Here is a 23,402-nt window from a genome sequence, read left to right on the forward strand (position 1 = left end):
CCCCCAACCAGATGTTTACAGTGCATGATATAGTTGGAGAACGTCCTGTTGATGGTGACAGTTAAAACCCTCTATATCAGAGTACATTAGGACAGTGCGTGGTTTTGAATTATTTTGTTGAAAGATGATGTCACGGGATTACAGAGGTAGGCAGAACCACAGGTTTCAATACATTACAAATACAGGGTGATTATGATTAAACTTTGAAACCACTGTAGAAATAATATCACTGGTCAGAATGACATAAAATTGCAATGGAATATTATCAGAGAAGGAGGAAGATGTATGGCAGAAGAAAAATACATAATTACAAAATGTAGCAATAGATGCCGCTGTAAGCATCATAATTTAATAGTGGTCAACTACAAATGACAAATGAATCACACAACAATGTCTAAGGTGTACATTTGATGTTAAACAAATTGTATTACTCAGTGTGCATGGGTGTACAAGTATGATATTGTTAGTTATGTAAGCCCAAACCCCACAGCACATCGGATGGGAAAAATCAGTTTTTAATTGTCCTCAGGCCAAAAACCGCAAAAAAGCATCACTCACATGGGCTTTTTGATTGTCCTGAAGCCAAAAACCGCATAAAAAGTATCAATCAAAATCAAATCAGATTTTTAATTTCTGTGTGACTGGCGCAAAACGTGTTCAATATGCTGTCTATTGTTTTCTGCAAGTTGAAATCGAGAAACAGCACGTTCCACAACTGATCGAAGTGTTTACAGGGTCACGTTCAGAATGTGTTGTGCGATGTGTGCCTTCAATGCAGTTATGTTTGCAATTGGAACACTGAACGCAACATCTTTCAAATAGCCCCACAGCCAGAAGTCTCAAGAATTAAGGTCAGGTGATTGGGACGGCCAGGCTGTAGGAAAATGGCGGCTGATAATTCTAGCATTTCTGAAATGTCGCTTCAGCAGCTGCTTAACTGGATGTCCAATGTGCGGAGGTGCACCATCTTGCATAAAAATGATCCCATCCATGCTGTTAGAGAGCTGGAATGACGTTGCGTAAAAGTATCTCATAGCGCCTACCAGTGACGGTACAGGTAACAGGACCAGAAGCACCAGTCTCTTCGAAAAAATATGGCCCTATGGTAAATGATGCCATAAACCTGCACCAAACAGAAACCTTTTCAGGATTAAGTGGTACTAGTTGATTTACCTGTGGATTTTTCGTTGCTCATATTCGACAATTCTGAGAATTTACATATCCTGTCAGATGGAAGTTGGCTTCATCTGTCCGCAAAATCTTCCACAGCCAGTCGTTGTCCACTTCCATGCGAGCAAGAAATCCTAAAGCAAAGGTCTCTCTTGCTGGCAGGTCAACAGGGTGCAACTCGTGCATACAGGAAATTTTGAATGCATAGGAAAGAAGGATGTCTCAGGAATTTACGCACCCAGCTCACGGGTATGTCCAACGTTCGGGCAGTTCTCCATGCACTACACGTTTGCACACCACCACTTGTCTCCTGCACTGCTGTGGCCACTGCTCCCACTGATGTCGAATCAATTTGTTTCCTCCCTCTACCAGGTTGTGCACCAGAAGAACCCGTCTTTTCGAATTCCCGATTCATTTTCTCCAGACCCACGGCAGTTATCGGACTGACACCTTTTTTCAAACTCTTCAATGTCCTGAACTTCTGCAGAGCGACGTGTGCACAGTCATCATGCTTGTAACACAGCTTTACAAATGGAGTGCGATCCTGCATTGAGACAGTCACTGTGAATGTCGCACATGCGAAAGGAGGAAAACCTGTGTGCCCGACATCTTTATACCGTCAGTGGGTAATGTGCATGACAGGTGTTTTCATTCACGTATTCTGAGACATATAGCTCCATCTGTTGATCAGTTTTCATAGTGATACTTCCTGGCAGATTAAAACTGTGTGCCGGACCGAGACTCGAACTCGGGACCTATGCCTTTCGTGGGCAAGTGCTCTACAAAGTGAGCTACCCAAGCATGACTCACGCCCCGTCCTCACTGCTTTACTTCTGCCAGTATCTCGTCTCCTACCTTCCAAACTTATACAGAAGCTCTCCTGTGAACCATGCAGAACTAGCGCTTCTGAAAGAAAGGATATTGCGGAGACAAGGCTTAGCCACAGCCTGGATGATGTTTCCAGAATGAGATTTTCACTCTGCAGCGGAATGTGTGCTGATATGAAACTTCCTGTCAGATTAAAACTGTGTGCCGGGCTGAGGCTTGAACTTGGGACCTTTGCCTTTTGCGGGCAAGTGGCTAAGCCATGTCTCCACAATATCCTTTCTTTCAGGAGTGCTAGTTCTGCAAGGTTCGCAGGAGAGCTTCTGTAAAGTTTGGAAGGTAGGAGACGAGGTACTGGCAGAAGTAAAGCTGTGAGGATGGGGCGTGAGTCGTGCTTGGGTAGCTCAGTTGGTAGAGCACTCGCCCGCGAAAGGCAAAGGTCCCGAGTTCGAGTCTCGGCCCGGCACACGGTTTTAATCTGCCAGGAAGTTACATATCAGTGCACACTCCGCTGCAGAGTGAAAATCTCATTCTGGAATTTTCATAGTATTTTTTTTTTCTTCTGCCATATGTTTTCCCCTTCTCTGATAATATTCCGCTGCAATTTGACGTCATTCTGACCAGTGGTGTTATATCTATAGCGTTTTGAAAGTTTAACTTACTTATAATCACCCTGTATAAAGGCTGCTATGCAAAGTACCATCTATGTACTGTGTACCAAATGGTGCACTTTTCTATGACGTCAGATGCTGGCCGTGTGTGAGAATGACGAATGCAATCTGGCAACCTTCATTCTGTCCGAAGCCTCCACACTGCATCTTTCCACCGCGAGGTTGTAACAGGGCCTCAGAAGGCAATGTGCTGCCAGTCCTGTGTCCAGCACCTTCATCAGGTGCCCCACTGCAGGCACGCCTCTCTGCTTCTCTAGTACCTCCCGCTGCGGAAGTCGAACACGCGCCAGAACAAATGGACGTGGTCAGCCCATAGAGGGCTACGCGTCCGCGGCGGCTCTTCCGCACAGCGGCTCTCGCGCAGTGAGGGCGCCATCGCTACACCACGTGCAGACCGTGGCCAATAGCCGCTCCCTCCAGTTTCATATATAGTGACCTGCTCTGCCCTAGTCCAGTCAGTCCCTCCCCCCCCCCCCCCCCCCGAGTACTTTTGTACTCCCCTCCCCTGCCTTCCCCAATCCCTGGCCCGTCTGCTCAGCACCCCCCACCCCTCTTATGGATCCTCCTCTTCCATTGGCTCCTTTCCCCCCTCCCCCTTCACTTTTCCTCTCCTTCCCCCCCCCCCCCTTTTTCCCGTCATCTGACCGGTTTCCCCCCTCCTGCTCTCGGGTGTGGTATGTCGTATTTGTGCCAACTTTTAGCGCAGTGTTTAAGTGAGTGTTCGGTGTTGTGCGTCCTTCCACAGTGTTGCGAACAGAAATCATGCTGTCGCTGGATGTGCTTTTTATATCTCTTGCGAACAGAACCCAGACTGTCGCCATGTTTTTTTAATTGTCTGTCTATTGTTTTTCTGCTTCCTGTGTGTTTTATTAGCTTCATCGACCCTGTGTTTTATGTTTTACGCTCCAGCATTTTCTGCCATTTTTGCCTTTAAGTCACCGATTTTATCGCCAACTGTTATTATTTTTTATTATCTTCATCCTTTTAAAACAAACTCTGTAGGCTGAAGAGCGGCGTAATAAGCTGCTGCCAGCCCGCCCCCTTTAGGGGAAATCGAAACCCAATAAAGGAAAAAAAAAAAAATCCAGTCAATCTGGTACTCGCTCTGGATTGCGTCTCTATCTCGGCGGTACTGTGTTCTGGTCGTTGCTCGTTGTTGACATTTGCCTGGTTCTGGTTCAGAGTGGATTTACTGTTGGTGTTTGGTGTTGTGGTTTCTACAAAAGTGTTTACCCGGTGGTGCGTGCTCCACCGCCGGCGGCTTTCCTGCCTGGCGGCTCCAATCCGCAGCCCAAGGCGTTCCTGCGGTTGGTTTTGGTTACTACAGCTTCGACATCAGTGGAGCCGACAGCATTAGTTTTTGCTGATAGCTCGCAGCTGGCAGCGGTGGCCGAGTGGTTCTAGGCATTTCAGTCTGGAACGGCTGGTTCGAATCCTGCCTCGGGCATGGATGTCTGTGGTGTCCTTAGGTTAGTGAGGTTTAAGTAGTTCTAAGCATAGGGGACTCATTACCTCAGATGTTAAGTCCCACAGTGCTTAAAGCCATTTGAAATGCTGGCAATGTGCCTGTCGAAGCCTGTAGTACATTTGTCGGCACGTTGACTTTACGGATTGCTGCTTTCGTGTTGTCGGCATTTCAGTGGCGAGATGTGTGGATGTAGATCTTGTTCCATTGGCACTACATCCAGGGCTGAGACTTGGCCTCCTCAATAATTTTCTGCCATTCCTCTCTGGACTATGCCACGGACCCCCAATTACGGCAACCGACTCGGACAGCGTCCTGTCCGACCTCGCCGCTCCGACTCGACCTCTTCTTCCTCCAGGTTTACTGCACCAGGCTTTCCTTGGGGGGGGATCTGTCTCATCGGGTCACATTACATGTCCAGTCCATCTCAGTCTACACAGCTTTATGAACTCGATCACATCATCCTCCTTATAGCAGTCATAAAGTTCGTCATTCTTTCGTCATAGACACAAGTAGTCAACGAAACCCTGTCTGCGCAGCACAGTCAGTGTAAAGCCCTCTGTGTTTTGCAGAAAGCTACGACGTGTACGTGAAGTGCGACGAGCTGGCGCCGCCGTTCGCTGTAGCGTCGGCAGTGGCGCCGCTGGTGCCGAGCAGCAGCAGCAGCCCCTGTGGGCCGCCGGTAGGCGACGAGGAGGAGGGGTGCGGGGGCGCCGTGGAGGCGGTCCGCGGCCTCGCCAAGTCCACGCCAGACCAGCTGCAAACCTGGCACCTGTGTTCCATCATCGCTGACCGTTGCTTCCACTCGTGCTCTGCACGGGGGTATGTACGCCACTGGAGGCTCGGGCCATTAACTGTTCGTCTTCTTCCCTTCCTAAGTTTCCTCTATGCACTACCACCTATCTTTCCTACTTTCCGAGACTATCGTATGTTACCAAGTGCACCACGCAACACTCTGGTCCACCCTCCCCTCCCCTCCTCTGTAGGAGACAGCAAACTGGTGCCTTGCAGCACCACCTTTATCTGTGATAACGGCCTCTATTCTGTGAGGAAGTAAGTCCACAACTTTCCTCATGTACAGGGGCTGGGCGAAGGTACAGAAACACCGAGAGAAGTGCGTGCTCGAACTAGAATGCAGATGCTAGCTACCCCGGATTGTTGTGCTGTCGAATTTGACCACAAACAGAACATGTGCAATGTCCTCAATACACTATGAGATCAAAAGTATCTGGACACCTGGCTGAAAATGGCTTAAAATTTCGTGGCGCCCTCCATCGGTAATACTGGAATTCAATATAGTGTTGGCTCACCCTTAGCCTCGATGACAGTTTCCACTCTTGCAGGCATACGTTCAGTCAAATGCTGGGGAATGGTTGCCCATTCTTCACGGAATGCTGCACTGAGGAGAGGTGTCGATGTGGGTCAGTGAGGCCTGGCACGGCGTTCGAAAACGTGTGTTCTATAGGATTCATCTCAGGACTCTGTGTAGGCCATTCCATTACAGGGGTGTTATAGTTGTGTAACCATTCCGCCACAGGCCGTGCGTTATGAACAGCTGCTCGAGCGTGTTGAAAGATGCAATCACCATCCCCGAATTGCTCTTCGACAGTGGTAAGCAAGAAGGTGCTTAAAACATCAGTGTAGAACTGTGCTGTGATAATGCCACTCAAAACAACAAGGGGTGCAGCTCCATCAATGTAAAACACGACCACACCGCAACAGCACTGCCTCTGAATTCTACTGCTGGCACTCCACACTCTGGAAGATGACAGATGTTAACTCGTGGCTCTTTCTGCACTCTCACGTACGATCAGTGTTAGTGCCATTCCAATAGTATCTTTGGTTGGAGATCATTATTACACGGTGCAAAGAGTGTGACCTTGCCAGTGTGTTTATTAGATTCCTTAAGACATTGCTTTGAAATAATTGTAATAAGTCTACTTTGCAATATTTCGGTTCACTGGAATTTCCAGAAAGTAATAAAATCTATATATACTTATATATATAAAAAAACCAGAGTTATAATTTCTGATTTCTGATCACAGATGGATCTTTAAGAGTTAAATGAATGATTATACTCTAACCAGGTAGTGTCTCTAAATGTTTTCTGTTTTTACACTCCTCATTTCTGTCGTAATACCAAAAATGAGGATGTTTAAATGAAATAAGATCTCTATGCAGGCTTTCCACAAAACAGGTGATGCTTAGGGGTCATTTATTCTCAAGCTACACTTGATGTGCCTTCATTAACGAAAAAGTGATTGATATGTGCTTCATCTACGTCATGTTCACTGCTTCTTATGCTTTTACTACTAAATGACTATATAAATGAATATGGCCCAAAAAAGATGTAATCCATGGTTTCATGAAACGGATTACTTGAACCTAAGCAAAGATGTAACAGAAGGTGGTGATTTATTTTACTGCACATCTCTCAATATGCATACTATTTTGTTTTAAGGCTCATTCACATCCCATTTACACTGATGTTGCATGGGTAGGTAATTGTGATTGGATGGGAAAGAGAATGCGTGTCAACAATTACAAAGCTGCCATCGAAAGCACTTTAAAACACATTCATAAAACAAGGTTCTCAAGACACAAACAGGCGAACACAAACTAATGTCCAATTGCACTCTGTAACTGTTTATTAAAAAGAGGGTCCCTCAACACACATCAATGCATGGTTCAGAGGAAAGATTGACTATTGTGAATGTAATTACTCTCATGGTTGAGAAATCAAAATTCCAAACCATGAGGCAAGGATCACTTAACCCACTCGCAGTCCTACAGAGAGAGAAAGGACAACATTTGGTTGTGCAATCTACACACACCCAGAAAATCAAAGAATGAGCAGAGGGATCAGTCATGTCAGAAACAGTTGGCTGCAAAAATTTGTTGAAAGTATAAAGTACTTAATGAAAGATTGGTCTCAATGCACGCAGGTACTTATGGAGTGCATATGGTCCCACTCTGCTTCATGCCTAACAACTTTAACCGGAAACTATGGAATTACAAACATGTGAGGGTCTAACAGACAAAGGTGGTGATAGTGGACACAAAGATTTACCAGTTAAAATAGTATTGAGTGTATGATATTCACCAGATGGTTCATGAACTGTAATATAAACAAGTTAATAAAATTTACAGCTCACAGTGCCTATTGATTGGACAAAGTATGTAAAAATAACACAGACCATCTTAAATGGCAATCGATTCTAAAGTTAAACCTCTGTGAGGAATTTTTGAGAAAACTGTGACCATAAGACAACCTGATGGGAACAGAACAATCAGACTAGGATTCATTTCTAAAACACTCCAGCAGAGTATAACCAACAGTAAACAGGTGGCTCAGGTAAAGATGTTCTCCCTGCACAAAAACAAGCTCTAATATTATGCATCAATATCTCTTGCCAGCCTAATTAGGCATTCTTGTGTCAAGGAATATAATAAAGCAGGAGGCAGTGCTAAGGCTAACCTAACCTTCCTTGACACACACACACACACACACACACACACACACACACACTAAACTTTTTTTTGTATCTGTTCACACTACAACACAGTAACCTAACCTTGCAGATAAATGTACTACTAACTTGGAAGTCAGACAAACAAGTGGCCAGTGAGACAGCAAACAGTAACATATGCCTCTCAACAACACATACTTTAAATGAACTAGATGCAGCAGTTTACAGAATCAGTCACCAACGCACATGAAACTAATAGCAATACTAAACAGGGAAATGCATGAAATGATTCTGACTTAAAACAGAAGTCTATTAATGATCACACTCTGTAATATCATTGCTTAGTACAGGGTCTCTATGTCTGTGCATTAACCAACTTGCAATGGAATGGCTAACACAGTAAATATTTGTCTCTTAAGCTCAGTTTGAAGCAATTAAACAGAATGCAAATCTAACTACACTGGCTGTGAAGGAGCCTTGGCTTTGCTTCATCAACCAACTAGCCTTGGACATGAGGGCCCTTAAACTTTTATGGTTGAAGAACCATGCTCATCAACAAAACTACACAATGATGTATGAGAAATGACAAGTATTCTCATGAATAATTATTAATTAAGTAAAGCACAACAAACTATAGCTCATAAAATAACAATTGTGCTTTTAACCTACTCAAAAAATAGTTGGCTCTGCAAATGCCAACACAACATTAAATTCAGTTTCAAACACTCCAGTAGTTATTTAAATCCGTAGGCACAGTTTAAACAATATTGTTCAAAAAGTTCACATACCTGAAATATGTATACATAGTCAAAGAATTTCCATGACGGATACAACACTCTACATAAGCAGTACTTCAGATTGACATAGAAATATCGATACAGACACAAAACAGGTAAAAATAGGTGCTACAAGTACATGTCTGGTAGTGGTTCAAAATCAAACAAAGGACGCACTACCAAGGTACAATAAATACACAAAATTATGTAAAAGAATCAAAAAGATGATCATGAACATTTGCTTGAAATAACGAAGGTAAAATAAAATAGATTACACACAAGCTAAATTCCCACATTGAAATACCTGTAACCTCAACCACACAAGACCGATTGAGAGAACATGTCCGTTGACTAGCCAAACCAGTGCAAGGGTGCCGAAACAGCTACGTGGCTGACACGGTTCCCATTTCCGACAGGTGGAAGGGAATGGTACCATTACTTCTGAGCAACCACATCCCAGAGATAGTAGGAACTATCGATTGACACTTCTTATGCTTTTTGTTCTCTGATATATGTTTCCGCCATGTTAAATTGGCAATCAAAATGTGATCTAAATGTGTTAGCAGCCTTGCATTCGTAATTTACTCTGGAGTATCTGAGACTAATATCTTGACTGATTTCTAATGATCTGTCTGCCCCAGTCAAAGGGAAACATAGAAACTGGATAAGTGGCAATATGAGTTTAGCTTTCATCATTCTGTTCTAGACAATACTATCAAGTTTCAGAGTATCATTTGTTACTGTTGGTGACTCCATTTCATTTTTAAAGGTTGAACGACACAGAATGGAATGCGGAAGCGCTGGCAACGGATCGTGTGAGGCAGCCCATCCTCTCCGAGTTACTGCGTGCTGCTCGGCGCATCACTAGAGCCATAACTGCCAGATTTCCATGCGCCTTGCGAAATACATTATCTTTCGTTCGGTCGTCGAGGTTGAATGAAACAGGTCAGTGTCTTACTTAGAAGTATGTTGTTATTAAATGAAGTGTAATTTGCTCATTAACTTATGCAAATGAGAAGATATTTACAATAATGAAAACATAGCTGATTGGATGTTTTGAAACTTACAACAGTGTCGTGATCAAAGTATATGGCAAACAACACACTATGAAGTAAATAGTAACCATAACAGAAGAAACAGAAGAATCGTGAAAGGAGGCTGTATACGTGGAAGAAGCCTGGAGATACTGACAGGTTTCAGATAGATTATATAATGGTAAGACAGAGATTTAGGAACCAGGTTTTAAATTGTAAGACATTTCCTGGGGCAGATGTAGATTCTGACCACAATCTATTGGTTATGAACTGCAGATTGAAACTGAAGAAACTGCAAAAAGGTGGGAATTTAAGGATATGGGACCTGGATAAACTGAAAGAACCAGAGGTTGTAGAGAGTTTCAGGGAGAGCATTAGGGAACAATTGACAGGAATGGGGGAAAAAAATACAGTAGAAGAAGAATGGGTAGCTCTGAGGGATGAAGTGGTGAAGGCAGCAGACGATCAAGTAGGTAAAAAGACGCGGGCTAACAGAAATCCTTGGGTAACAGAAGAAATATTGAATTTGATTGATGAAAGGAGAAAATATAAAAATGCAGTAAATGAAGCAGGCAAAAAGGAATACAAACGTCTCAAAAATGAAACTGACAGGAAGCGCAAAATGGCTAAACAGGGATGGCTAGAGGACAAATGTAAGGATGTAGAGGCTTGTCTCACTAGGGGTAAGATAGATACTGCCTACAGGAAAATTAAAGAGACCTTTGGAGAGAAGAGAACCACTTGTATGAACATCAAGAGCTCAGATGGCAACACAGTTCTAAGCAAAGAAGGGAAAGCAGAAAGGTGGAAGGAGTATATAGAGGGTTTATACAAGGGCGATGTACTTGAGGACAATATTATGGAAATGGAAGAGGATGTAGATGAAGATGAAATGGGAGATAAGATACTGCGTGAAGAGTTTGACAGAGCACTGAAAGACCTGAGTCAAAACAAGGCCCCGGGAGTAGACAACATTCCATTAGAACTACTGATGGCCTCAGGAGAGCCAGTCATGACAAAACTCTACCATCTGGTGAGCACGATGTATGAGACAGGCGAAATACCCTCAGACTTTAAGAAGAATATAATAATTCCAATCCCAAAGAAAGCAGGTGTTGACAGATGTGAAAATTACCGAACTATCAGTTTAATAAGTCACAGCTGCAAAATACTAACGCGAATTCTTTACAGACGAATGGAAAAACTGGTAGAAGCCGACCTCGGGGAAGATCAGTTTGGATTCCGTAGAAATGTTGGAACACGTGAGGCAATACTGACCTTACGACTTATCTTGGAAGAAAGATTAAGAAAAGGCAAACCTACGTTTCTAGCATTTGTAGACTTAGAGAAAGCTTTTGACAATGTTGACTGGAATACTCTCTTTCAAATTCTGAAGGTGGCAGGGGTAAAATACAGGGAGCGAAAGGCTATTTACAATTTGTACAGAAACCAGATGGCAGTTATAAGAGTCGAGGGGCATGAAAGGGAAGCAGTGGTTGGGAAAGGAGTGAGACAGGGTTGTAGCCTCTCCCCGATGTTATTCAATCTGTATATTGAGCAAGCAGTAAAGGAAACAAAAGAAAAATTCGGAGTAGGTATTAAAATTCATGGAGAAGAAGTAAAAACTTTGAGGTTTGCCGATGACATTTTAATTCTGTCAGAGACAGCAAAGGACTTGGAAGAGCAGTTGAACGGAATGGACAGTGTCTTGAAAGGAGGATATAAGATGAACATCAACAAAAGCAAAACGAGGATAATGGAGTGTAGTCAAATTAAGTCGGGTGATGCTGAGGGAATTAGATTAGGAAATGAGACACTTAAAGTAGTAAAGGAGTTTTGCTATTTAGGGAGTAAAATAACCGATGATGGTCGAAGTAGAGAGGATATAAAATGTAGACTGGCAATGGAAACGAAAGCGTTTCTCAAGAAGAGAAATTTGTTAACATCGAATATAGACTTAGGTGTCAGGAAGTCGTTTCTGAAAGTATTTGTATGGAGTGTAGCCATGTATGGAAGTGAGACATGGACGATAACTAGTTTGGACAAGAAGAGAATAGAAGCTTTCGAAATGTGGTGCTACAGAAGAATGCTGAAAATAAGGTGGGTAGATCACGTAACTAATGAGGAGGTATTGAATAGGATTGGGGAGAAGAGAAGTTTGTGGCACAACTTGACTAGAAGAAGGGATCGGTTGGTAGGACATGTTCTGAGGCATCGAGGGATCACAAATTTAGCATTGGAGGGCAGCGTGGAGGGTAAAAATCGTAGAGGGAGACCAAGAGATGAATACACTAAGCAGATTCAGAAGGATGTAGGTTGCAGTAGGTACTGGGAGATGAAGAAGCTTGCACAGGATAGAGTAGCATGGAGAGCTGCATCAAACCAGTCTCAGGACTGAAGACCACAACAACAACAACAGAAGAAAAAAGCAATATCCGCTGATAACCAGATTGCAGCTAAGGGTAAGTATTTAGCTTAATGAGAATCACAAATGTTTCGTCTGATGTCAGATAAGCTCGTGAGACAAACTATTGGCCACCTCTGCACCACCGCTAGGGCCCACCCAGGAGAGAGAAGAGGCTGACACAGCACAGTGCAGTAAAGCACAACACCCTTTGCCTTGGTAGTGGCCATGTTCAGTGAGGAGCAGACGGCTAGCCAAGCTTCCTCACGTGTCCAGTTGAAGTCACTCATCAGATCGCGTACAGGTACAAGAGTGGATTTTGGGGGGGGGGGGGGGGGGTATGGGGTTGACTTGCAACGTTTTAGACACTGGTCTCACATTTTCTATGAGACAGAGGTTCTATGAGAAAAAGGTTCTATTAGTAAAAAGACACATTTCTAGCATTTGTAGACTTAGAGAAAGAATCCAGGGACAAAAAATAAAAGCCTTGAGGATTGCTGGTGACATTGTAATTCTGTCAGACACAACAAAGGACTTGGAAGAACAGTTGAACAGCATGGACAGTGTCTTGAAAGGAGGATATAAGATGAATGTCAACAAAAGCAAAACGAGGATTGTGGAGTGTAGTTGAATTAAATCAGGCAATGCTGAGGGAATTAGATTGGGAAATGAGTAAACGAGTTTTGCTATTTGGGGAGCAAAATAATTGATGCAGTAGAGAGGATATAAAATGTAGACCGACTACGGCAAGGAAAGCACTTCTGAAGAAGCGGAATTTGTTAAGATCGAGTATGGATTTAAGTGTCTGGAAGTCTTTTCTGAAAGTATTTGTATGGAGCGTAGCCATGTATGGAAGTGAAACATGGATGATAAATAGTTCAGACAAGAAGAGAATAGAAGCTTTCGAACTGTGGTGTTACAGAAGATTGCTGAAGATTAGATGGGTAGATCACGTAACTAATGAAGAGGTACTGAATAGAATTGGAGAGAAGAGGACTTTGTGGCACAACTTGACTAGGAGAAGGGGTCGGTTGGTAGGACACGTTCTGAGGCATCAAGGGATTACCAGTTTAGTATTGGAGGGAAGTGTGTAGGGTAAAAATCAGAGAGGGAGACCAAGAGATGAAAACACTAAGCAGATTAAGAAGGATGTAGGTTGCAGTGGTTATTTGGAGATGAAGAGGCTTGCACAGGATAGAATAGCATGGAGAGCTGCAACAAACCAGTCTGTGGACTGAAGACCACAACAACAACAGCAAAGGTCGGATAGTCAAGGTGCGAAACAGTGCCTAAGCGGTGGTCAGGCCGGAGCCATATCCATGCAGCCTTGTGGACGTGGCAGTTGCCCTTGGAGGCAGCAGTGTCCAAAGCACACTCAGAATGAATGTGTAGAACATATCCACATGTCGGTCTAGATTGCGTGCAGGGCCATTTTAAGGCCCAAGTGACGAAAAATGTCAGTTTGTGCTTCAGCTGGAACATTTCTGTATATGTGACGTATCACAATACTACCAGCCACCAGTAGCACCCACGTGCACCAGTGCATTTTACAATTAGTATGGAATACTAATGTGGGTGAAAATGTATGAGCATAAGGGTGTAAGGGGGGAGGGGGCACCAAATAATAAATCACTTGTTTGCAAAACTTTCTTCAACCAACCCTGGCTGCACGTACACAAAACATCTGTGCGAAACTCCAACATATTACCTTTTAAGACTTTCGCCAATTGTCATTCTCATAACAGAGAAAATGCGGGGAAGTGCCATCTGTTTCTTCCAAAATTTCTGGAGTTTTGAGGCCATCTGGTGTCCTGAGTGGCCCGTCTGGAAATTTATCGAGACCCGCTGACACACACGTGTTACTGAGGGCATGAGGATCTGCCAACCCCTGCATAACATACACAGTGAATCAAAGGAAAGTGAGAATAGACCACGTGAATGTGGATTACAAATCGTAACAGAATTTGGCACGTTTTATTTATTTATGTATTTATTTCACCTGGTAAAATTAGAGCGCTTATTCCCTTTCTTGTATCTAACCACACATCCTTAATGATTAAGCATCATAACATGTGTACATAATGATAATTCTAGCTGTTTAGAGAAAGAGCTAGAAATGATAGGGTAAGATTAGTAGATGGAAATGGAAGGTTAGGTAGAAATACTAGTTCGCTGTTGGATAGGCTGAAGACAGCTGCAATATTCTGACGGGCAGGATAATTTGATGATTACTGATGCACCTTAATCGTCTCTTGAAGACGGAGTGATTTCGGATAAGAGGTAGTTTACAGAGTGGTTTCTGCTAGAGCAGTGTGGCTGGAATGGAGAGATCAACAGAGACAGCATTAGTGTTGTGCAAAGTTACAGCCAAGATGATGCACATAGTCAATCCAATATTGCTGTTATGGAATGATGGTATTTTTATGTGGGAAGAGAGCTACTGGTGACACAAGTGAGTGAAACAGATTTATTATTAAAAAAAGAAAGATGATGAGACTTACCAAACAAAAGCGCTGGCAGGTCGATAGACACACAAACAAACACAAACATACACACAAAATTCTAGCTTTCGCAACCAACGGTTGCCTCGTCAGGAAAGAGGGAAGGAGAGGGAAAGACAAAAGGATTTGGGTTTTAAGGGAGAGGGTAAGGAGTCATTCCAATCCCGCGAGCGGAAAGACTTACCTTAGGGGGAAAAAAGGACAGGTATACACTCGCACACACACACATATCCATCCGCATATACACAGACACAAGCAGACACAAGCGAGTGTATACCTGTCCTTTTTTCCCCCTAAGGTAAGTCTTTCCGCTCGCGGGATTGGAATGACTCCTTACCCTCTCCCTTAAAACCCAAATCCTTTTGTCTTTCCCTCTCCTTCCCTCTTTCCTGACGAGGCAACCGTTGGTTGCGAAAGCTAGAATTTTGTGTGTATGTTTGTGTTTGTTTGTGTGTCTATCGACCTGCCAGCGCTTTTGTTTGGTAAGTCTCATCATCTTTCTTTTTAGATATATTTTTCCCACGTGGAATGTTTCCCTCTATTATATTCATATCATAGATTTATTATTCATCTACTCTTGTCAGACGAATGACAAATACATGCAGTTAAATGTATACATGAGCATATAACAGTTATAGATATACTCATATGTACATAGTTTGCAAGGAATAAAATAACGAGATAAAGGACTTGACCAAATCTACATTCAGATAATGTTTCTCCAAAGCTGAGCCCCAAGTAGAGCATTGTCACTGGCAAACAATTGTTCTTTTTCTGAGAGGGAAAATGCAGAGAGAGGTCATATGGTTGGCTTTGTTCTTGACCATACTCGCAATTCTGGTCATCTGATGTGAAGCCCCGTTACGTAAGTGATGACCCTGCCGTGCTGATACTAATTTTTCCTCAGTTTACAGACCACCAAACAGTCCAGTCTTCTTTGCAGCCAGCCGGGAGTTGTTCATGATGCTCCACCCATTCCTGGTTCTTAGATTTTCTCAGTGAAAGTCTTGTCTTATCTGGAGTTACTTCCCAAGGCTTAGCTGTCTGGAAGTAGCTTTTCCTTCATTTCAGCCTAGGCTGAGACTGTTGGTGGCCAAAGAGTGCATGACCTTCAACATTCAGTTGTTCTCAATCAGCAGCGCCATCTCGACAAACACTCGGGAGTTGCAATAGCGGCAAGACAGTATCACTTTTCAACAGAGTTTGGTTTTAGGCATCTGTTGGTTGACGTGCATGCTTCATTGAAGGCAATGTCCACAGTTTTGGCATGGGTTGACCTGTACAACACTCCAGCAGAGTAGCATAGAGTCAATGTTTTGGTTGTAAGAACATGTGGTTTTGCACTCCAATTTATGTCTTAACTTCCTCAGGATGTTATTTCTAGCACTGACTTTGTGAGTGATGTTGGAGCAGTGTGTTCTAAAAGTGAAATTGCAATCCAGTGCTATCACTAGTAAGTTCGGGGTGAAAGAATCTTCTAACAGGATTTCATTCCAAGAGACATGTATTTTCCATGAAGCCTCTCTATTCCTGAGGTGAAAAAGCACAATGTTAGTATTCTAATGGATTTGGTTTTAAGTGGCGAGCCACATAGTATGTGTCAAATTCCTTCAGAGTAGCTTCAGAGGTGAGTTCTACTTCTTCAGCAAGCTGGTGCAATGTTGTCTGCAACTATAAAACTTCTTATGTTGGTGTGGAGTAATTAGTCATTACTGTAAATACTGAAAAGTAGTGGCAATCCATTCCTCTAACGTATGTTTACTTTGTCGATATCAACGTAAACTGTGCAACTACATAGCTTGGTTGGCATCGATCTGGTAAGTTTGAAGTCCTTCGTGACCTCAGACATATTCTGTAACAGTATACAGTCGGTCAATCATAGATTTCAATGGAAGCTACTTCTGTGATCTCTCGGTTTTCAAATCTATCCCAAATGTGTTGAATGCTTTTGCCGAATGTGTTGAACACTTTTGCATGGTCCAATCTACCTGCTACTGAATGAGTTGTTGGCCAAACGTCTGAATGCAATTGTTGAGTAGCACTGATTCGAAAATCTTATATACCTGGCACAGGAGAGATATTGGTCTACAGTTCCTCCATTCTCTATTGTCCTCTCCAGGTTTGCAAACAGCTATTTCATAAGCACTCATTCATAATTTTTGAATCTTGGATGACCTTAGACAGTTACCACAAGCTGTAGCAACTATTAATTAGTAGGGCTTCCAAAAATTTTTATTTGTTCCACCCAAGTACCATCCCAAACCAGCACTGTTTTTTGTCATGTTAAAATTTTGCATGAATTCAGATCTTTCTCCATTTTCATGTGCAGATATCTTCCACATAGGTTGCCTGTGCTTAGCCTCTTGTTTCATTTTGCCATTCATGAGAAGTTGATGGGCAATATGATTGGCTGTCACATCAGTTTCTTTAACAGTCTCTAGGCCTTGCTACTCTGTGTCATATTCAATACTTCCATCAGTTTGGACCAACTCTCTCTCTCTCTCTCTCTCTCTCTCTCTCCTTCTGATGAATCTATTAACGAAATTAGTTCATGTGTTGTTTCAATTATTTCCTTGCCCGGTGGACTTGGTTCGAATAGATTGTAGTAATGTTGTAGTTGCAAGGTCACTTCTGAATTGAGACCCTCTATGTAATTTGTGTGGCATCCCTGGGTAATAGTTACTGGAACTCTACTTAACAGCCCTGTTAAACTGGTGATACGGTTCTGGAACTGATTTGATATTTTGGTCCTTGGTCTCCAGTACAGAAGAGAATTTTTGCCAATTTGATTTCATTTGTAAATAATTATATTGTATTTCTCAAGGTCACAAAAATATTGATGTCATTCATGTCACATACTTCTTTGATAAAAAATTGTTATAGGATTGAATTAGAACAGAGAGCGCATAAATTGGAAACTTTGCTGTTAGCTGCTACACTGCTGACGTGTTTGGTTTAATGCTGCTCACCCTAACTGATCAAGTAGAGTCAAAACTTTGTCACTTACTCAGAAACTATTCAATGTTTGCACCTAAGACAAAATAAGTGTTCCTTAATTTTAACCCTTCTTTTACCAAAAGGAGTTTCCTCTTTGTCAGGGAGCAACCTATTGAGGGTACCCCTTGTAAGAATATAGTAAGAAACTAGTATAAAAAAAGGACTAAATGAGATATGTCACATGAAACCAGTTATTAACAACATAAATGGAGAACAGGATACTACTAAAGAAAGTACAGTGTAAGGAGCTGCTGAAGCATTAATAACGAGCAAAAAGAAATATTCTAAAAGGGGATTAATGCTTTTGAACGACTGTATTAGCAAACTAAAAAAGGCAAATGGGGTGTGTCTAAAAGCCTTGTCATTACTTGATGCTATGAATTACAGAGAGGTTTGTGAAAGTAAATCTGCTGTAGGAAAGAAAGGAATGCGAAAACTTAAACATGAAAGTTGGAATCAATCTGTGAGTGAAACAGAACACGATACTAACGTAAGGCAAGGCAGCGTATACGAAGCACTTCAGTCAACAAGAAAGATATACTTTACAGCTATATGTAAATCCAAATGGTTAAAATACTTTGAATATTTATGGACTGATAATGTAGAAGAACCAAAAATAAACACCAATACCAGTGACTGTAGATTTAATAACAATGGAACTGCAAAATGTGGTCCAAGAAACAATAAACAGAATCACCAACTGCAACATAATCGCATATACAAACAGTGACCCAATACTGTAAAATGCTTTTTTATTTCAGTCTCTGATCACAATATGAATTATTTAGATGATGACTGGTTTCAGTCTGTATTGACCGTCCTCAGATGCCATAATGGCATCATCAAAACATATAAATATAATCAGCATAGCATCATCACATGGATCTAAAATATGATGCCATTATGGCCGTATCACTTTAGGACATGGTGTAAAAAAGATCTGAGGATGGTCAATACAGACTGAAACCGGTCATCGTCTAAAGAATTCATATTGTGATCAGAGACTGAAATAAAAAAGCATTTTAATAAACAAAATGTTACTGGCAGCTGATGATATGAAAAAGGAGCTGATTAAATATGCAACTAACGAACTGAAGCATAGACTTTTAAATTTTATTTGCTTGTTGAGCAGACTTGTGACAGACAAATGAAATAAAGCTTTGGTATGCCCTATGTACAAGTAAGGTGACAAATCATAAATTACCGAGGAATAAGTCTGCTAAATTCATGTTACAGACTGTACGTCCAACTTACGTCTAATGATAGGCTAATTAAAGCTGCAATGGAGTACAAATCAAAAGGGAAGAGAAATGTCTGAAGTCACTTAAAAGGATGGTCTGAACGATTCCGATGCAGAACAGAGCAAAAGGCCTAGCCCTTAAAGTCTATGATGATGATCATCATTAATGTGGGGATACAGCTGACTATGCCTTACCTGGAGAATGTTGTGCACTCTGTTCCTCTCCAAATTGATGTCATTTCAGGAGAGCAAGAGGTGACTAATTCTTTGGCCAGAGTGCTTGCATTTAAGCAGGTGAGGGTTTTATGTCCACCTCTTACATCAAGGCAGGAATACTGATGTATGGTTATTAAAGTTGAATTTCCAACGTGCACACAATACTAATGATGGAGAAGTACTTATGTCATGTCCTGACACAGGATAGAGGGAAGTTGAAGGGTTTGGGGTCAGGCTGCAATTTAGGAGAGGTGAGGAGAAAACGCAGGAAGACAGATCCCCATTGGAAGCAGGCTGATGACATGGATCAGCGCCAAACTGTCACAGGGCACTATGAGAGGCGCGGATTCTGGGACTCGACAGGATGGTTGCAGCAAGAGACTCGTGGAATTCAGGGGTCTGACTTGCAATCAGACTAATTACTACACTGAAGGCTGATTCTAAACATTAGAAAGAACAAAGGATGGAATTCGGCGCACAACAGAAGCCAGTGTCTGTAGCCACAGGGGTGTTAAACAGAAGTAGTGAACACTAGCAGCACTTTAATTACAAACCTGAAAGCAGTGAGGAAAATTAACACATCAGAGCTTTCTGATGCTGGCCACGAGCGACACGGGGTCAGTGACCCAGCCGATCTGACTGAGAACACGGTTTTTAAAGAATGGTGGCAGCCCACTATTTCTTCCTTCCTATAGTAGACCCACTGGTGCTTAAAAAGCTTCGGCCAATCTGGCGAGTCACTCTGCACCTCCATTGCTCCTCTGGCTGATCATATTTAGATTCCTCCCCTAATCCTCCTCAGTAGGTAGGGATGCTTCTGGATTTTACAGTAACAAACTCCAAGTTTGTTGCCAACAGCTGAACGTCACTACCACTCCTTTTATGGCGAGCAACAACAGTGTTTCGTGTCACTCGGCCACGCCCTCTGTCCTTCTGTGGGTGGGGACTGTTGTAGTAGCACTCTAGCCTGTTTAAACCCACTGACATTGCAGCTGTCGAGAGCAAGTATCGAGCTTGCTGCCTCTGCTAAAAAGTGCCTTTCGTGGACATCCTCCGCTTTGATGCCTTAAAACAGCATCTAGGTGGTGGACTGAGTTACCACATAATTCTCTGAAGCGAAACTTTCCACTGAGACAGCTGCTCAGAGCATCTGATCTGCAGTTTGCACAGTTCTAGTGTTACTATTTATCTCCGGTAACCTAAATGTCAATGCTTTTGCCTGCTCTCTGCACTATGTCTCTGATTTACTATCTTGCTCGTGATGGCCTTAAGTGTAACAATGTAGAAAGAAACAGGTCTATGTACTTATAAAAAAAGTAGGAGACCTTACTTTTGGGATTACCCTCATATTTATATCAAAGTTTGTGGAGGTGTTCATCAAATGATGGGTATTACCAGGTGTACCGGTATGAAATGAGCATTAAGATACAAACGTGTCGATAGGGAACTTTTGTTGTAAACGAGCCTTAATTTTTTTTTGTTTGGTTGGTATGACATCTGTCAAAGACATTTAGTATACATTAAGTCATGGAACAAACAACATCATATGTTTTCATCGTGTTAACAATGTCGAATTTTGTACCAGAAAGTGACGATTTGCGGAACGCATTAATTTTTTGTTTTCATTTGAGAAAAAAGTGCTGCAGAGTCGCATCGAATGCTCGTCGAGGCATACGGTGATCGTACTCTATCAGAAGCAACATGCAAAAGATGGTTTCAACAGTTCAGAAATAATGTTTTTGATGTAAAAAATGAAGAACGTGGAAGACCACCAAAAAAGTTTGAAGATTCCGAATTGCAAGCAATATTGGATGAAGACGATACATTGAGTCAGAAGCAAATGGCAGCAATGCTAAATGTTGTGCAAGAAACAATTTCTGACCGTTTGAAAGCTATGAGAAAGATCCAAAAGTGTGGAAAATGGGTGCCACATTAATTGAATGGAAGACAGATGGAAAATTGAAAAACCATTTGTCAAATTTTTCTTCAAAAGCATGAAAGAAAATCAATTTTGCATCGAATTGTTACTAGCGATGAAAAATGGATTTATTTGAAGAATGCTAAATGGGAAAAATCGTGAGTTAATCTGGGACAACCATCAACATCGACTGCAAAACCAGATCGATTTGGCCAGAAGACAATGCTCTGTGTTTGGTGGGATCGGAAAGGTGTGGTGTATCACGAGCTTCTAAAACCTGGTAAAACTGTGAATACTAATCGCTACAGACAACAAATGATCAATTTGAACTATGCATTGATCAAAAAAAGAACAGAATGGGCCGGAAGACATGGTAAAATAATTTTTTTACACGACAGTGCACATGCACACAAAGCAAAACTGGTTCAGGATACAATCAAAACACTTGGCTGGGAGCTGCTACCCCACCTGCCATATTCACCAGACTTAGCCCCTTCTGACTACCATTTTTTTCATCAATGGGACACGCATTGGCTGAGGAACACTTCGATTCCTACGAAGAATTCAAAAATTGGGTGTCTGATTGGTTTGCTTCAAAAGATGAACATTTCTATTGGTGTGGTGTCCACAAATTGCTAGAAAGGTGGTCAAAATGTATAGAAAGCAATAGTCAGTACTTTGAATAAAATGTTTTTCTTTTCAATTCAAAATTAGCGTTTCATTTTCACAAAAAAAAAAAAAAAAAAAAAAAAACCGCTAATTTCATACCGGTACACCTGGTAAACAATCAAAGTTTAATTTCATTCAGAAGCTATGTACATCATCATAAACAATCTCAGAAGGCCGTCATGAAAAATTTCTTCTGATGCTTGATACGTGGTGTGTCAGTTCATGGCGGATGCTGTCTGGAGGCTGCTATATGTCTTCCTATCGTCTCCCAGACATGCTCTACGGTTGGCAGATCTTGGAACAGGGCTGGCCACTCATTGATCCATATGTTCTTCAGCATTATGGTTTGTGAGGTTGTGCATTAGTCTGCTGGGATATGCCTACTGGTACCATGGGCATGAATGGTTTGACAAAAGTGTTTAAAAGTCTTAGCACATACTGTTGAGTGTTCAGTCACCCTTCAATAGTTAGTAAATCATTCCTCTTGCCAATCCAGCAGCTCCTCACGCTGTGATTTCATTAGTTGTAGAGGTATGCATTGCCAGCATCACTGCTTCCCTAACCATTGGCCGGCATGAAGCAGCATCGATCTGACCACCACAGAGAGAAGTGATATGAACCGCTGAACACTGAAGAATGCCTCTCCTTGTTGCAGTTGACTCCAATTCTGCCACACACAAGTATAGTGCCGGTGGTAAATGACGCACAGCAAATCCACATCTCGACTCGGCTTGTATTAACCTCTTCCCGACAGTCAGTGTTCTCCCTGCCACACTCCTGTCCTGAGCCCATCTCCTCACCACACTTTCTGCAGGCACTGCTCTGCAGCCAGCTGTCTGTGCCATCTGTCGGTACGGTGTTCTCTTCCCATATCTTGCGAACCATGGATGAAGGGTATCAGACGGATGCCATATTCCTTGACTTCCGGAAAGTGTTTGACTCGGTGCCCCACTGCAGACTCCTAACTAAGGTACGAGCATATGGGATTGGTTCCCAAGTATGTGAGTGGCTCGAAGACTTCTTAAGTAATAGAACCCGGTACGTTGTCCTCGATGGTGAGTGTTCGTCGGAGGTGAGGGTATCATCTGGAGTGCCCCAGGGAAGTGTGGTAGGTCCGCTGTTGTTTTCTATCTACATAAATGATCTTTTGGATAGGGTGGATAGCAATGTGCAGCTGTTTGCTGATGATGCTGTGGTGTACGGAAAGGTGTCGTCGTTGAGTAACTGTGGGGGGATACAAGATGACCTGGACAGGATTTGTGATTGGTGTAAAGAATGGCAGCTAACTCTAAATATAGATAAATGTAAATTAATGCAGATGAATAGGAATCCCATAATGTTTGAATGCTCAATTAGTAGTGTAGCGCTTGACACAGTCACGTCGATTAAATGTTTGGGCGTAACATTGCAGAGCGATATGAAGTGGGACAAGCATGTAATGGCAGTTGTGGGGAAGGCGGATAGTCGTCTTCGGTTCATTGGTAGAATTTTGGGAAGATGTGGTTCATCTGTGAAGGAGACTGCTTATAAAACACTAATACGACCTATTCTTGAGTACTGATCGAGCGTTTGGGATCCCTATCAGGTCGGATTGAGGGAGGACATAGAAGCAATTCAGAGGTGAGCTGCTAGTTTGTTACTGGTAGGTTTGATCATCACGCGAGTGTTACGGGAATGCTTTGGGAACTCGGGTGGGAGTCTCTGGAGGAAAGGAGGCATTCTTTTCGTGAATTGCTACTGAGGAAATTTAGAGAACCAGCATTTGAGGCTGCCTGCAGTACAATTTTACTGCCGCCAACTTACATTTCGCGGAAAGGCCACAAAGATAAGATAAGAGAGATTAGGGCTCGTACAGAGACATATAGGCAGTCATTTTTCCCTCGTTCTGTTTGGGAGTGGAACAGGGAGAGAAGATGCTAGTTGTGGTACGAGGTACCCTCTGCCACGCACCGTATGGTGGATTGCGGAGTATGTATGTAGATGTAGATGAGTCCCTCGTGCCAAAGACCTGACTTTTGCCAGAGGCAGAAAGACGGTGACAAAGTG

General features: G+C 42.5%; 1 protein-coding gene across 1 annotated transcript in view; it reads left to right on the forward strand.

Annotated features, from left to right (window-relative positions):
• The window catches only part of LOC126108240 (uncharacterized), a 142,796-nt gene that overhangs the window by 52,384 nt on the left and 67,010 nt on the right, over positions 1-23,402 (forward strand). The window contains exons 2-3 of the mRNA XM_049913470.1: positions 4,704-4,953; positions 9,147-9,322. Coding sequence (XP_049769427.1) covers positions 4,704-4,953; positions 9,147-9,322 — 426 coding nt within the window. The remainder of the gene's footprint in view (positions 1-4,703; positions 4,954-9,146; positions 9,323-23,402) is intronic.

Source organism: Schistocerca cancellata, chromosome 11 (genome assembly GCF_023864275.1).
Source record: "Schistocerca cancellata isolate TAMUIC-IGC-003103 chromosome 11, iqSchCanc2.1, whole genome shotgun sequence".
NCBI classification, from domain to species: Eukaryota; Metazoa; Arthropoda; class Insecta; order Orthoptera; family Acrididae; genus Schistocerca; species Schistocerca cancellata.